The 16,939-nt window shown below is 41.7% G+C and overlaps 2 protein-coding genes and 1 long non-coding RNA gene across 6 annotated transcripts in view; 2 read left to right on the top strand and 1 right to left on the bottom strand.

The window, feature by feature from the left end:
* Positions 1-16,939, top strand: part of LOC107380177 (rho GTPase-activating protein 42) — a 185,969-nt gene that overhangs the window by 9,120 nt on the left and 159,910 nt on the right. The window lies entirely within an intron of this gene.
* LOC139062395 (spectrin alpha chain, non-erythrocytic 1-like) lies at positions 30-1,603 on the top strand. 3 transcript variants are annotated; one of them, XM_070543211.1, is made up of 6 exons: positions 30-203; positions 627-719; positions 830-934; positions 1,010-1,042; positions 1,115-1,150; positions 1,357-1,603. In XM_070543211.1, exons 2-6 carry the CDS (start codon positions 654-656, stop codon positions 1,432-1,434), a joined length of 318 nt encoding a protein of 105 aa, XP_070399312.1. In that variant the 5' UTR covers positions 30-203; positions 627-653; the 3' UTR covers positions 1,435-1,603. The 3 variants fall into 3 exon arrangements, with proteins under 3 accessions (XP_070399312.1, XP_070399310.1, XP_070399311.1); XM_070543209.1 differs by having other exon boundaries at positions 1,010-1,150; XM_070543210.1 differs by having other exon boundaries at positions 176-719; positions 1,010-1,150.
* LOC139062396 (uncharacterized) lies at positions 1,866-3,301 on the bottom strand. Its single transcript, XR_011515965.1, has 3 exons — positions 2,902-3,301; positions 2,140-2,201; positions 1,866-2,051 (listed from the first exon to the last, which is right to left on the bottom strand). It is a non-coding gene; the product is annotated as an uncharacterized lncRNA (long non-coding RNA).

Here is a 16,939-nt window from a genome sequence, read left to right as displayed (position 1 = left end):
AGGAAGTGAAGACTAAACTGTGGGAGCCTCATGGACGTTGGGACACGCTGAAGGCCAAGGCGTCCCAGAGGAGGCAGGACCTGGAGGACTCTCTGCAGGCCCAGCAGTACTTTGCGGATGCTAATGAGGCCGAGTCCTGGATGAGGGAGAAGGAGCCCATCGTTGGAAGTCCAGACTAAGGGAAAGACGAGGACTTGGCCGAGGTATGGAAGTCCCTTCCTGAGAAACTCCAATCGCTTTTCTTTGCTCTCTTTCCAGTCCTTCATAATTAGTGTTTCTGTATTTGGCATTTCCTTCGGTTGTCTACCAGACGTCGTTGCTCGTTTAAGCGTCTCATGGGTTAGGGGTAGAAGTGCTGGCCTCGCACAGGAAGTGATGACAAACGTGTTCCCGTCGCTCTTATTTCAAACGGTTTACAAGCTGTGATGTGTGTTCCCGCTGCAGAGCAGCCATGACACGTGGCAGCCGGCAGAAGGCTCACGCTTTTCCACTAAACACCCGCAGAGCTACGTCTGCGGTGAACTGAGCAGGGTTTGTTTTACGGTGGCGGATCCGATTGGACCATCGCTGCGAGAAAGCTCCACTTGTGTCAGACGAGCTGAAGGTTCTGATGTTCTGCTCCACAGGCTCTCCTGAAGAAGCACGAGGCCCTGATGTCGGACCTGTCGGCTTACGGCAGCAGCATCCAGGCCCTGAAGGAGCAGGCCCAGTCCTGCAGGGTGAGTTCAGAACCCTCGGCCCGTCAGAACATTCTTATCCACCACGTTCTAACACCAGACCTGTTAACCCGACAGCAACAAGGTGATCAGCAGGTGCTTTTGTCCTGCAGGACCTGAAGGCCAACGAGTCCCGCCTGAGGGACATCAACAAGGTGGCATCTGAACTGGAGTCAGAAGGTCTGATGGCTGAGGAGGCTCCTATGGTTCAGGCTCAGGTGAGCGTCACCTGTCTGCAGCAGCTGGTCCCTCTCACTTCCTGGTTTGTTAACTCTGCTCGTCTCTGTTTGTAGCAACAAGAACATCTGGGTTCTGCTCCTGGAAAGGTGCGTGTTGTCCTCCGCCTCCACCAGAACCAGACGTGGTGTTTATGTTACCACTCATTTGTTTGTTTACAGGATGAAGCCGACTCTAACACGGCATCACCCTGGAAGGTGAGTTCATTCAGCTGATCAGAGGTCACCTCTGATGGCAGCAGTCACGGCCGACCGTGCTGACATCACACAGGAATTCAGGTGACCCGGCAGGCACCAGGTTTTGGTGAAAGTGGGGACATGTCAGCTGGTTGCCATGGCTAGTTATCTTTATGCATCTGTATGACTGCTGACTGGTGTGTGTTTCCTGTGACCTTTGACCTCAGACCGTACGGTTGGGCGTTCAGACGACGGCTAACTTTAATTCCATCAAGGTAAGAGGAAGCTCTTCCCTTCCTGTCTGAGCGATCCGTCTCCAGGTTTCTTCGTCCGGCGTCCAGCCCGCTGGCGTCCACCTTCATCTCACCTTCATCTCATCTCACTTCATTTATAGTGCAATACTTTCACATTATCATTTTCCCACACTTCTGTATACCTGTATTTTGTTGTTTTTCAATAAAGAATGACAAATTATTTAAGTTTGGTTTTTGTTGCACACAAATATATATCTGTAAAAAATATCTACAAAGCTAATGTTTACATAACAAGTATGATTGGGTTTTGCAATACGGCACTCAAGTTTATTTTAGTAAGATTTTCAAACCATGTAAAGTTAGTAAAGAACACATTTCTATTGTCTGCTAAGAAACTGTTGGGATTTAAAATGGGCCTGTTGTACAAATAACTTGTAAATGATTATTCCTCACTTTTGTCTTAACCAAAGAAATTCCAGTAATTGAGCAAAAACATTTATTTTTAACACTACAGTTTATAAAACAGGGCGCAAAGTGTCGGCACATGTATGTATGTCGATGGTCCGCCCCAACCAAACCAAGAGACACAGACGTCAGGGAGGCCAAGGTTGTCTCTGCAGCTCTCTGGGCACCACGCCTCACTCAGCTGTCTCCAATGATCCAAATGGCTATGGAGGAAAAAATAACAGGTTTGGCCTAGCTGTTTAAAGTACAAAACCATTCATGAAGTGGTCAAGACAAGTACTTGGAACTTACACGCTGCGTTGTGTAGCTGACGTTGGAGACACACAGGCTGCCATGGTGACCTTTTAATAGATCTAAGAAAAAAATGTAATAAAAGAATGAAACTTAAAAACTCCCAGACCTCATGTCATATTTACTCATCAGCTATGGCTGATTTGTTTGGATCACAGTGAGTTACACTAATTCTAATATATTTTTATTTCTATTATACATACATACTTTTTAACTGTTATTTTCACATGACTGTTATCAGGCTCTCTTGTTCTGGTTCTGATGATAACTCTGTGTCTTCCAGTAAGTTATCTTGTGCTTACTTCATCTGTATAATGTCTCTTTACTTTTGGTAAATTGTACTGAGTCCAGAATAAAGGCTAGTTGGCTGTACAAGATACAAACAAGTATTACGTTTTGGAAATATATGAAACACCGCCAGCATCTGTTAGAGCCTGTGGCGGGGTGCTGAGGGCCGGCTCCAGCCCAGGAATGAGCTCTACACGCCGGCCGGGAGGGTTTGAAACACCGCCATCCTCTCCTCTGCTGGCTGTAAATTCTGTTATGGTTACCGGTGCTTGTGTTGCAATGTGAAACGCTTGGTCTCAGATTTTGTAAGAAAGATAATAAAATGTCCCCCCAAAATACGACTTAAATATATTTTCTCTTCTTCATGATACATTTAATGGCTGGTGCGACTCAGGAGTGATAGCGCCAAAAAAAACTACTGAAAACTTGCTCAAAGCAAAATGTTTTCATTACGGAAATAAATTATAAACTTACCGATTTAAAACTTTTTTAATACAGGTACTTCTCACGAACAGGCGCAGAAAACCTCCACCTAAACTCCGTGTAAGGTTCAGGTCGATGGGTGTTCCAGTTAGCTCCGGTTGGGTTGAAGCTAGGTGGCTACATCCGTTAGCTCGGCTCCCACCTCCGCTTTAGCTTTGGGTTAGCCAGGGTTAGCTTCAGGTTAGCTCGTAGCTAGTTCGCCTGGGTGTCGTCACTCGAGCCCAGCCTTACAGCCACACCCTCAGCGCCTCCTCTCTTCCCTTTTATGGAATTGTCTGGGCTGGACGGAACCTGTGACACGGTCAAAATGGCGGTGGTGGACACCTCCCATTATGGACAGATAACGTGTTATTGAAGCCTATGGAATCGAATTGTCCAGTATATGTACAGTCTATGCTATAGACTTATACAAATGTATTCATCCTTTGAGACACTAGATATTCTCCACACATTTAGGATATTTTACTATTTGAATCATGCCATCCCACTTCATCACTGACTTGCCAGGGCAGCCAAGGCCTAATCCTACTTCATATTTCATATCAATGACTGAGAGGGTACCAGGATATCAAGAGCCTGTGCAAAGGGTTTAATACTAAACAAGACCTTCACCCTCCGTATGTACTAAACTTAAAGACGCTGGCAAGGAGTTTGAAGCCTTGGTGACCACTGATTGCATTATTGATGGTCCAATCCAATCCAATCCAATTTTATTTATAAAGTGCATTCACAAGGCATTACAACCAAACAAGGCGCTGTACACTAAAAATGTTGGTTAATTAAACAGGCGTTATATAAACATGTCGAACACAGATAAAAGATAAAAAGGAAATACAACAAAATTCCCAAAAATAACAGCTAAAAATCAATAAGACACAGGGTGAATAAAAATAGGAAAAAACATTTTACAAAGAACCTCAATAATACGGAAGTCGATAATTGTGGAGTCCATTTATAAACAGTGCAGATGTCAGTGAGGTCTATAATTATGTTGTATAAGCTAGGTTGAAGTAGTGAGTTTTCAGGCGTGATTTAAAAATGCTAGCTGTTGGTGCTAGCCTCACTAGCAGTGGTAATGCGTTCCACAGCTTCGGTGCACAGACAGAGAAAGCCCTTTCTCCACGGCTTTTTAAACGTGCATTGGGAACAGCTAGGAGGAGCTTATCTTCAGACCTGAGAGCACGCGGCGGGTTGTAGTAATGGACAAGTTCACACAGATATGGAGGAGCTTGATGGTTCAAGGATTTGTAAGTGAGAAGCATAATTTTGAAGTCTATCCTGAACTGCACGGGCAACCAGTGGAGAGATTTCAGGATTGGAGAAATGTGTTGTCTTCTGTCAGCTCCAGTCAGCAACCTAGCTGCTGAATTCTGGACCAGCTGAAGTCTAGAAAGAGCTGCTTTACTGATGCCGTATAAGCAGGAGTTGGAGTAATCCAGCCTTGAGGTGATAAAAGTGTGGACCACCGATTTCAGAAGACGTACACTCAGGATGTACTTTAGTTTTGAGATGCGTCTTAGTTGGTAAAAACATGATTTAACTGTGTTAGATGGTGGAAAACTGCATATCTAAAGCAGTGCAGGATTTAAAAGGAACTCCACCTATGAGGACGTGTATGACCTAATAAGCCAAAAGTTTTCTGTTGTACCAAACTATGTTGTTAGAAACACACAAAATAGTGATGTTTATTTATAGATCTATAATATTTAATAACTTTTTTGACTTATGTAGGACACCATGTTTTCTGCAGTGATGACGTGTATTGGTTGCTCTTGGAAGAATAGCTATTGACGCTAGTGTTTGTTTACGCGCTCACCGCATTAATAATTAAGTAAAATGTCACATTGAGCTGCTTTTAGATGTAATTTCCAGTCAGAGGGAAACGAGGGGAGTGATGTGAGTTTACACAGCTTTCCCACTGGCAAGAAGAGGAGAAAGTAGTGGGAAGATGCCTGTGGACGGACACAACTTCCCAAAGATCCGCGGCTGTGTTCCCAACATTTTTCTCCTGATGCGTTTGAGGCTTATAGTCGACCACAACTTCTTAAAGAGCTCACCAGAACGGCTGGGTAAAAGAGAAGGCGGAAACTAACTTTACCGAACATTTTCCCACACATGGAGCCTAAATGCACTCGGAGAGACAAGAGATGCTGGACGCTCCTGAGCCGACAACCCGCTCTTGCAGCTGCCGCTTCTGTCACGTTGGGCGAGCCATCGAACACGCCACTCGTCATGGATGAAGCTGAACATTCACCTCTCCCATCAGTAAAACAAGCAGTAAGTGTAGCAATACAGTGTTCTCCACATATAATATCTGCCAAAAATGATTTAAGTCGTTTCACTGGATATCCTAATCATCTATAAAGCACACGACAGCTCTGGATGGTAAAATGCTCCTAAAATCATTCATAATTGAATAAGTTTGATCACACGGTAGCTTACCGTTAACTTCTGCTGACAAAAATGTGAGCTATTGACAACAAGCACTCTCCCTCTCGGTTACCACGGAGACGCATTTGCCGCACACGCCACCGGTTTTGTCCCGCACTCGCTTCATCTCGCCCTTCTTGCTCTTCATTTTGATGCTCGTTTTGTGAAACATCGTTAGTGTTGTCCTCATTAATGTTTCACTTTGGTTCAAATTGAAAAGGCTGAACAGATGACAAGTTGATGTCGCTGAACAGTCGCTACAGGGTCACAAAGCCGGCAACCAAGGTAAAACCATATGACGTCACTACCCAGAGTGCATTGCGATGCTAACAGCAATTTAATATAACTAATTTAACACCACTTTAATATAACTGATATTAACATTTATCTTTTAAGAACCACAAAGTTGTAGCCTGGCAAGCCAGACTAAATAAATGTATTATTTAGTATGGCCATGCTCCTTTGACGACTCTCGGTTGTGGGGCGGGTTCTACCGTTGTCTTTCAAATGATCTCCGCATTCCACTGGACAATGAATGTGACATACTCTTGTTTCACTCTGTTGCATCATCCCACCCACCAGGTATATAGAGTGCCCTGATTGGCCCACAAAGCGGATAAAGCTCTGTGATTTGTTCACTAAGCAGATAGAGCACTATGATTGGCCCACCATTATGGACCAATCACAACTCTTTATGTGTTTGAAACCCCTCTAGAGAGCTGTGATTGGCTAGCCAGAGTCCTGGTAGGAGCTGCTGAGGTTCCAATGGAGCATGCCTAGACCATTCTTTGCAAAGCAAGAATTTGGTCTAGTTCACTAAGCTAACAAAGTTGTGTAACATGGGTTCTATTTAAAAAGGGGATAAGGGGAAGTGGAAAGGATCTATTTTAGCTGTAGCGGAAATCCACACTTAATATCATCAGTTTTACCCACAGTCGGGTTCACACAAAGTTTTGCCTTCACATTTAACAACAACAGGGGGGAATTTGGGACTGTCTAGCTCCTACAGTCACTACAAAATTATGTCCCCCCAGGGACATAATTTTTACCAAGTGATGTGTTTCTCTCTGCACCAGTTGAAGACGCAGGACGATATGAGGAACCGGCCTGTTCAATGCCAACCTGCCAAGAACTGACTCTCACCCAAGGCTTGGGTGCTCGTAAAACTTCTCAGGGTGTGTTCTAGAAGGTTCCAGAATTTAATTTTTATCAACACCCTGGTATTTTCTGTTTATCTACAATCAAAGAAGGTGTTTTAGGTTTGTTCACCATTAAATTTCAAGGTGTACCAAGTATATGTTTAAAATCTTATCAGTTACAAACCTAACTGATTGTCTTGTGTTTTTCTGTTATGTTAAACCTCTGCCAATTTTTGTTTCTCCTGTTAAAATTCATGCTAATGGTAAAACTGTCTAGTTTTAATACATACATTTAATTCTTTCCTGTTTAAAGTAATACGTTGATGCCTCATCTGGAATAAGTTTGGTAAATTGTGATTGTTGAAAGGTAGTTTATTTGAAAGAGCCACAGTGCCATCCAGTGGTTAATGAGTGAAATACATGTGGGTGTGACCAAGAAAGTTTATAAAACCAGAGTTCAGACCTCGTGGTGGCAGAACAAAGGACGCCTTAAGCACAAATCCCTGCGGGGCTTTTCCATCTCGCCTAGCAGCGCCGGGGTTCTCAAAGTTTTCAGGTTATTATAGCTCTCAAAAGTTACGGTAGGACTTAGAAGCATACAGACTTCTACATAAAAACGGAAGTCTGCGTGGTCCGGTCAAGTTTTCACACTAAGAAGCTAATTTGGAGCAGTTTTCCTGATTCAACTTCGTTTGGATAATTTGGACTTGCGCTCTGAATTCCACATTTTCGGTGCAGCTGAAGTGAAGGAACCTTAAAGTTAAGCCACTCCCGGGGAACGAGATTCTGCTGAACTCAACAGACTCCGTCGACCAACTCGGGGCCAAAATCCTACAGTCCCAAAAAACTCTTCATGATCAAGGACTCCAAGGCTGCCTCAGTTTTTGGCCACCCTCTGGCAACAAGGAGAAATGTCTGTGCATCATTTCATTTGGCTGACATTTTATGCTAAGCCTGATTAGTGAATTCAGATTATCAGAGGTTATGGCGTGTTTTCTTTCCCAAGATTCACCTCTCTTTGCCTGCCGTACCCATTTTAGAAATTACTCCCCATTTTACTATAATCTTGTGTTTCACCAAGTTTCCACCTTTATTACAGAGCAGTTATTTCATATCACTGTCATATAGCTTTGGGTTAACAATTTTCTTAATTCCATGCATGAAACGACAAGCTGTGTTTGCCCCACACCTTTAACTCATTAACTGCTAGTCATTTGCTGGTCAGAAAAGCCCTTCGCTGCCAGCGTTTTCACTGTTTTTTGATGAGTCACAGAACGTTGCGCTCAATGAAGATGTCAAATCCAAACTACCAATACAAAGGGTAGACTTGCTTCTTACATCGGGAAGAATCTGGGTGTTTTGAGCGTTTTCCGTTCTTTCATAATCCGCTGCCGAATTGTGATCAGCAGAAGCTTTTCCGGTTTGCGCCTCACATTTTTAGCCCAAAACAGTCTCCTAACACATGGATTTTCTGCTTCCTTCCATGTGACGTGTGACGTATGTGGATGAAGATCGGCTTTTGTTCTTGCGGTGCGGGGGCTCGTTCCGACGCCCACCCAGTAAAAAAAAAATGCAAATGACGACTTTTGTCGTCAATGGCAGTGAATGACTTTTTACAAATAGCGCCATTTCAAGGAGGCATACAGTCTACAGGAGAACGATGTAACTAAGGCAGCATGACGAAAGGAGCTTTGTATGGATGGACAATATATTGGCATCAATATCAGTATCGGCTGATGTTAGTCATTTTTTTACATATCGTATTGGTCCGATAAATAAAACCGGGCAGATATTAACAACTGATATTTTTTTCCATCTCGTCTCCATTTGTTTGCCTGTTTTAGAGGGTGAGGGGGGTGATGTGTAATTGTTTAGTCATGTGAACGGTAAATGAAATCATCTCAAAAGTGTAATTGTGTGTTGTGTGGACATAATAACGTAAATTCAGCTTTAATAATTTTCTTTCTTAATTTGATCCATAATGAATCGTTACGAATCATAGAGAGAATGAAACACTATATAAACATCCAAATGCAATAGAACAATATTTTATTTCACGCTTAGGAAAGAAATCCCAAGCTAAAGGCTATGTCACTAATCTATATAGAAGTTTCTTTCTTGGCTGTACCCATAATACGAAATATATAAAAGAGAAATGGGAATTAAAATTAAATATATTAATTGAAGATGAGCAGTGGGAGGATCTATGCAGACAAACTCATAGGGGGATCAACAGCCAAATGTGGAAGGAATTTGATTGGCAGGTAAAAACTAGGTACTTTTTCACTCCCTTGGTCATATCGGGGTTTGTAAAGGATGCCCTGTCCCGACTTTGCTGGAGGAATTTTGGGGGGGTGGGGGACCACTCCCATATAATCTGGGATTGCCCAGTTATTCTTTAATATTGGATAGACATAAAGGAAGAGTTGGAAAAAATTTGGGGAAAGGAGATACCTTCACACCCTTTGTTCTACCTGTTTAGGGTTACATCAAGCGAAACAATACATTTGGACCAACGATATACTGCCCGTATCTTATTATTGGCTGCAAAGAAAATTATAACAGTAAAATGGAAGGAGGTAAACCCCCCAACTATAAAATAATGGAAGGAAAGAATTAAACAAATATATGTAATGGAACAGATGACATCTATTTTGCAAATGAAGGCGGATCAATTCCAGGATAGATGGGAATGTGTCAAACAGTACTTAGCAATGTGATGTATTGGGATGTTGTTTTTCCTGCTGTCTACTCTGATGTCAATAGGAATTTTTGCTATGAAACTATGAAAATGGTGGATATAAAGGCGAAAATATGTATAATCCTAGCAACGAAAGGAAATGATCGTACTTTAATTCTTTACAGAATTTTTGTTATTCCTTTTTTCTTTTTGTTCAATGTCAAGGTTGCTTAAGTATGTTGTACAATGTCAAACTCAAAAAATTAAAAGTAATAAATAAATAAATAAATACATTATTTTCATTCTATACAAAATCTGCTGATTTTAGAAGCGTTAATGTCAGTATATCGGTATCAGCAAATGTCGGTTATCGGCCATAACAAAGATCTTAATATCGGATATTGGTATCGGCCAAAAAATTTCATATCGGTGCATCACCAGAATTTAGAGAATGGATTGCATATGGAAACAGTTTTCACATACTTGCAGACAAGAATAAATACATAACCTTTAAACGGGCTTTCTTTTTAAGGCATCTACCAATCAGGTTGATGCGTTTACATTGAATTTTCTCCCTTCCAGAAGTTACATTTTCCTTAATTTTTACACTACTTCTCAGTTCCAACAAGACAGCTTAGCATCTCCTTACAACACTACACAGTCAGGTTAATTCATTCCAAAACAGGTGAGCAAAAACAATTCTGGGGTGAGTTTTCTATAACGGGGAATTTGAAAGGCTTACTTCATATTAGCCTAATTGAAACCTAGCCTCCGTCATCAGCTTTAGAGGTGTTCAGTGATAAGTAGTTTGGTCTTTTCTCTGTGCAAAGCCCAGCCTCCAGACAAACTGCAGGAAGTGAGAAAGGACTAAGTAAATTATTTATTGTCTATAACTGAGCATGCCAAAAAGGTTTGCAACTTTATGACCTTCTGTTAGTGGGGATATTACTGGAAGACATTTAACGGTGATAATGTAGTGGATGAAAATGGAGCCAACTTGTTAATTCTACTTGTAAACGGTTTTACACTTACTGTAGAGCCTGTAGCTAGAATTGAGTTGAACTTAGGAGACTGTGTGTGAGTATACATATGATGCGCACTGGTAGACATATTTGAGGTTGGGTCACAGGGGTAACAGTCCTTGGACTGAAGCCCAGACATCCCATTTTGACTACTCCTGGGGGATTCCATAGCGTTCCCAAAACAGAAAAAAGGTATATAATCATTCCACAAGTTTTAGGTTTACTTGCAGGTCTCCTCCCTTTGAATGTGTGCGAAGGAACTTCCAAACAGAGAGAACAGGAGACACCATCATCAGATGTCCGGCCCACCTCAGTTGCCATCTTTTGATTCAAAGGAGCAACAGTTTTACTCCAAGTTCCCCCAGTATGTTCCACTTACCTCTAAAGGTTGTTAAACAATGTGCAAGAATTGTATGCCGTCTCCCAGGTCTGCAAGAACAAAAACGCCATTATTTCTCACAGCTTATTCTTTACACTTGTAGCATCTGACAGCGATACTGTGATACAAGGTCGTAGCAGGAGTTCTGCACTTGAATTTCTTTTGAAGTATGACATGTCCTTGCTGGAACAAACTTTGTTCTTATTCTTGCCTCTTTGAGAAAAAAATTCTCAATTCTTGTGAACAATGTGACAGTTGTAAGGCTGGGCTGGGCCACCCCACGGAAGAAGCCATATCAACACGTATCCGGGACCTTGTTCGGTCTTGAACTGAATGTTGTGACCTTAGGTAACAGTTGGGGCTTAGCTTCAACAGACCAGAGCAACGTCCAGATTACTGCCCACTAAGCCCCGATGTATTGGTCCATCACAAAGTTAAAACTCTAAAACAGAATTAGAAAAGCAACAGTTGACAGAAAGTAGGTTTTGGGATGAGAAATAAGGTTAGTTGCCATAAAGAAAACAGAAACTGTAGAAATGCTATGTCTGTGTTTTTACAAAGTCCTTTGATAAGTTTATTTTCAAACAAACTCAGATTTCTATGAGAGGTTCTGCAAGAGCACCGAAATGTCCTAAATGTCTTTTCCAACAAGACAGTCAAACCAATCATGCGGCAACAGTAAGGATGAAATATCTTTAGCCAGAGGCTGAAAAAGAGGCAGTGCAACAGATGGTATGGCTCTCACGGAGCCCCGACCTCGACAATGTGCAGTCACGGTTGTTGGATGGAGAAGTCAGAGAAAACTGTGGCGAGTTCTTAAAGATGCAGCGTGCTGTTCATGAGTCCAGTTTAAGCTTGAACTAGTAAAAACTAGGACTCATTTTAAAAGGAGTCAAGTGAAAAAACACATTTACAGTATAGGGTGTTTCTTTACTTTAAGCGCACTTGTTAAAACGGTTTATTTAAATCTGTTACGTTAATTCAGAAGTTGTAAAATTATATTTGAGCAGCACTGCCTTTGTGTGTAGTAGTAACTGTCAATTAGGGCTTGGACCAAACACCCCATGGAAATGTAAAATATTATGCTAATAATAATAATTGGTCAGGTGCAAGTCGTATCGGAGCAGCTGCTGTTAGTGGTGGCTGGCAGCCATTGCTCACACCTGGCCTAGATAGCAAGTGCTGATATTTATTAATCCCTCTGCTTGATTGCCATAATTCAGCACAATGAAAGGCACTAATTATGCCTTTGTGAGTGGGTGTGGGCTGCGCAGTGACGTAGTGGTTAGAGCTGTTGCCTTGCAGCGAGAAGGTCCTGGGTTCGCTTCCCGGCCTGGGATCTTTCTGCATGTAGTTTGCATGTTCTCCCTGTGCATGTGTGGGTTCTCTTCCGGTACTCCGGCTTCCTCCCACAGTCCAAAAACATGACTGTTAGGTTAATTGGTCTGTCTAAATTGTCCTTAGGTGTGAGTGTGTGTGTGATTGTTTGTCCTGTGTGTCTCTGTGTTTCCCTGCGATGGACTGGCTCTTTGTCCAGGGTGTACCCCGCCTGATTGCCCGTTGACCGCTGGAGATAGGCACCAGCCAGATTACTCATGAAGCCCTCAATTATTTAGTATAATCAATTTTCATTTTATATATTTTTAGCTTTCTATACTGCACTGACATTTGCAATTGCTCATGGCCTTTAGGTACATGTTTGGCCACAAGCATCCTCCTGAAATGGGGCATCAGTTTATTTTAATGTTTGTAAAATAAATAAATCAAGTTCGTAAATCATCTAAGAGGGTGTAACATTAGTAAATAAACTAGCAAAGACTTTGGTTTCAAGATTAATCACCACAAATACAAGTTAAATAAATAAATTAATAAATAAACACATGCAGGGTCCAAAGCTTAATTAGATTTTTATTTCCTTTGACCAAAAGGTTACAAAACCTTTGCTCCCAGACTTTGGATATTTAGTCATTTTCACAAACCCAAAGTTTACATGAATAAACATGTTATTAAGTCATGTCATACAATCAATAATTGCAGTTTCACTGATGAGGTCAGGCTGCAGTGAAGTGGCGTAGTTAAAGTTACAAGCTTCAAATATTAGATTTACAGTGCAGACTTAAAACAGAAAAGAATCAGTGTTTAAAACGTGTTCATGAATACATCACCTTTTTGACAACGTTCAAATTTTTATAGATTTTGAATTTAGAGTTTTCCTAAGCTGTAAACCAACATATATACTGGACAATACGTTTCCATAAGCTCCAATAATACGTTTTTAAGCCAAAATGGGAGGTGGCCACCACCGCCATTTTGACCGTGTCACAGGTTCCGTCAAGCCCAGACAATTCCACAAAAGGGAAAAGAGGTGGAGCTGAGGGTGAGGCTGTAAGGCTGGGATCAAATGACAACACCTGTCAAACTGAAGCGATGTAGCTACAAGCTAACCAAAAGCTATTGCGGAGGTTGGAGCTAAGCAAACGGAGGTAGCTACATAGCTACAACCAAAGTTAACAGTGCACAACACCGGAGCTTCTGAGTCACAGATACGCCGGGCTGACCGCTGGGTAAAACCGGGTGGAACACAGAGGTCTCCCGAGAGCTCCACAAGACGGCAGCTGCGCAGCAAACAGGCGCTGCTGCGATCAGAGATGCGTTGAGCTGCTGCTGAGGGGAGGAAGTCCATACCGATAGTCGGAACCCAGCTCAACCAACATGTTATATTTCAATCCATTTTCAAAAATACAGCGTTATGTTAAATGCACTGGGTTTTACCCTATTACATTTAAATTTCATGGTTAAACAATACATGTTAAAATCTAAGCTGAGCTAGTGCAAGAGCGGCAGTGACCTATAATACATAAATATAATTTAATTTTTACTTACCAAAAAAAAAGAAGACTCCTTGGATGCTCTATTAGTGCAATTAATACCACAGCAAGTCATTTTGTCCAACAATTGCACAAATAATATCCAAAGAAGAACGCACAAACGGCACAACTAATGGTCTAAGTTGAGACACTAAAAATCGCAGAACAGTTTTCAGGCGAGGTCGAGGCTCAGGCTGAGGCCTTTCCCCGAAGCTAGCTCTGCAGTCACGTGGGTCTGATACTCATTAATTATTCAGAATTTTAGGCATTTAATACACTTAAAGGGACTTTACGTACTTTTGAATTTTATGCTCGCGATTGCCCCCTCAGGCCAAAAGCGTAATGGCAGCTTCAATAGTAGGCTGGTGCACGAGGCGTGCATGCTGCACGTGCACACTCCTTAACGGAAATAACAGCTGAGACAGTCCTGTGTGTGTGTGTGTGTGTGTGTGTGTGTGTGTGTGTGTGTGTGTGTGTGTGTGTGTGTGTGTGTGTGTGTGTGTGTGTGTGTGTGTGTGTGGCCCGGTGTACAGAAGACAGGAGAACACACAGCTAATTAATTAAATAATTTGGTTCTGTACCTTTCTCTTCAGCACAGCCAACAAAGGTTTATGATGGGTCAGTCCTCCTGCATGCTCAGATCATTCCCTTCCCTTGCTTGAAAAATTGTTTCAAAATGAAAGTTGAACCCACATCTTTTTTATCTGTTAATTCAATGCCGTTCGGCGAGTCTCAAATAAAAAATTGGGCATCTTACTGTAAAAGAAAATACCATTAATGTAAAAAAGAAACTCTAAATGAACTATATTCACACCCAGAATCTAACCTAAGCCTTTTGCATGGGAGTCAGACATCTTACAAGGTGAGCTACACTCTAGTAACATTGACAGTATCTGTAACTTTTATATCCTTGATGACACCTGAAACAACGTCAAACCAAAGAACGGTTTGGAGCGAAAATGGCTATTTTTTTGCTAATTTGCAGGAAATATCTAGAAGAAAGTTCTACAGAAAGTAGCTAAGGGTCCTCAGAAATGTAGCTAGATTTGTCACTAGGCGTTAGGAACAGCGACAAAGTCGCCGAGTTGGCACTACCTCTCTCTCTGCTGCTAAAGCTACTGATAGACATGGCCCATAGCATTTGCTGAGCGTGAACGCGCATGAAGCAGCCTGGTCGACCCGAGCAGCTCTCTTTTTCTGTGATTTTACAGAAAAAAAGGCAATCACAGTAAAAATGCCAGGGCTCATTCTACAGGACCAGGGCATTGCAGGAGAATGTATGAAGAAGAAATGTATTATTTCTATACATGTTTTGGCTGTTAAACTTCCATAATGTCCCTTTTAAACAGAAGAGTGAGAAAAAAATTCACCCCCCTCAGAGTTGTCATGAGTGTAAACTAGATCTATTAAACCAAAAACATGTTTTGGAACCAGGCTGTAAACATGTTTATTTCTGCTGTGAAATTAGTATTTTTAACATGGGAGTCAATGAGGATTTGCTCGCTTCTGACACCAGCCCCCAGCGGATGAGGGTGCAACTGCAATTTTTCTCACTTCCGAATTGGCTTCAATTTCCGACCCGAATTATGGGGCTTGGCTGTAAACCATAATCACAGTTATGAACAAAAGGCTTGAAAAATCTCTTTGCATGTGATGAGTTTCTCTAATTTTAGTTTCACCTTTTTAGTTGAATTACTCAAATAAATAAACTTTTGCACAAAATTCACATTTGACTTTCACCTGTATTTACAGTACTGAAAAGTGAACTATAAAATGTATCTTCTCTGCATGAGTCATGAATCATTTTCCAGTCTAATAACCTTGCAGGGAAAAGCAACACAGATGTTCATTCCTGTTTAGGGAAACACCCCCTAGTGGGTGGTTGCAGTATAGGTTTTAAGGCTTGCCCCATCATGCACACAGGCCATTTTTCCTGTTCTTTGTTTCCTGTATGTACTTTTTTTTCCCTGCTCGTGTGCAATAAGCAGATCCAGTGCAATTTTTTATACCAGAAAATCACTCATGGTGAATTTGTCCACTTCCATGTTAAATGAAAATACATCATTAAGGTGCTGTCAGACAAACTTAGTTTGTCATACACATTTTCCAAGCCTGTGGCATTTAGTTTGAAAAGATTGGACTAAAACAATAGATAGTTTTTTTTTCAACTTTAAGCTAGAGCTTTAACGTTGATCTCAATGATGTTTGAGTTAGAAACCGGACCTGTTTCACCTTTGACACAACTCTGCAGCTCTCATCTGTGCAAAAAAACAGCACTAGTGTTGTGGAGCAGGTGGGTGTTCTAGGGGAAACTCCTTACCGGCTTTACTTCTGTTAGTTATTGTGCTAGCAGTTAACATTTTCAGTTCACTGATCGTCAATAGAAAACGCAAGAAAAAGAATAATACTTTTGCTTTTTCTGTTGACATCATGGCAGAGCCTGGAAGTAAAAACAAGAGTAATTTCTTTGGAGATGAAGCAAAGAGCTAAAACCAGACTAAGCATCGGTGAGAGCTACATTAGTTTGAGGGAACAAAAGGAGGCAAAATAATATATATCACAGACTGTTGGTGACCTGGCTTTGTTGCCAATGGACTTTTAAGTAATAATATTTTTTGTCCAACAGTGTGGATCCTTTTTACGTTGTGGTTTATTTTAGTATTAGTTGGCTCATGTTAGCATTAGCATTAGCTACAGCAGGCTGCTGCAGGTTTGTTCACAACAGTTACAAATCCACTTTCAACCAGTAGGATAGAGGAGCAGGAAACTGCTCACTGTTACTTTAACCACAAGACAAGCCATTATTGGGCTACCTGACAGTGTTTGTCTGTCACCACCCCCATGCCCACCCTGTCCACCCTCTACAGTGTGATGTTTACTTTGGGATCCATGCAGTAATGATTGGTTGACACGCATGGGCTTGTTATGATAAAAACATCAGTACTTAGTAAGTTGGTAGCGCAGGCACTTTTGCAACTGCATGACTCTGAAGCATTGATGCAATTTGAGACAGCTGTAATTAATGAGCATTATTTTAATAATAAACAAAATAATGTTTTTTTTTTCTTTTAACTCCACATCAGTGTTCAGCTTTGGGAACTCTTGTGTTTGTCTGAGGACAGATGATGCTCCCAAGGCTCAGCCACAGGAAATGTCCTGTAAACACTCTTCCCCCCGTCCTCCCTCAGATAGCATTCGGCCTGACATCATTCTGCTTCACTGTGCGGGGGTGTGCATGTGCTTTCTCAGTGTCTGCGCCTGTTGGACTGTGACGAAGGCAGATTTTGTGTTGCAGGATTAAAGCTTTTATGATGAATTCCAGCAGTCTTAACTACTTAAATGAATTTCCTCTCATGCCATGGAAATGTAATGCAGGGTTAGATTGTGTGACTTGGTTAGCAATAAATCCGAACGGAGCTGTGAGTTCTGTGCAAGGAGCTGGGGTATCTGTTGGTAGCTTTTGATAGCACCTAAAAGCCGTTTCCCATCAGAATGGGCAGAAAGATGGGTTA

The sequence above is a fragment of the Nothobranchius furzeri genome, chromosome 13, assembly GCF_043380555.1.
Source record: "Nothobranchius furzeri strain GRZ-AD chromosome 13, NfurGRZ-RIMD1, whole genome shotgun sequence".
In the NCBI taxonomy this organism is placed as follows: domain Eukaryota; kingdom Metazoa; phylum Chordata; class Actinopteri; order Cyprinodontiformes; family Nothobranchiidae; genus Nothobranchius; species Nothobranchius furzeri.
Note: the sequence above shows the minus strand (reverse complement) of the source record. Positions and strands in the feature narration are given on the sequence as shown.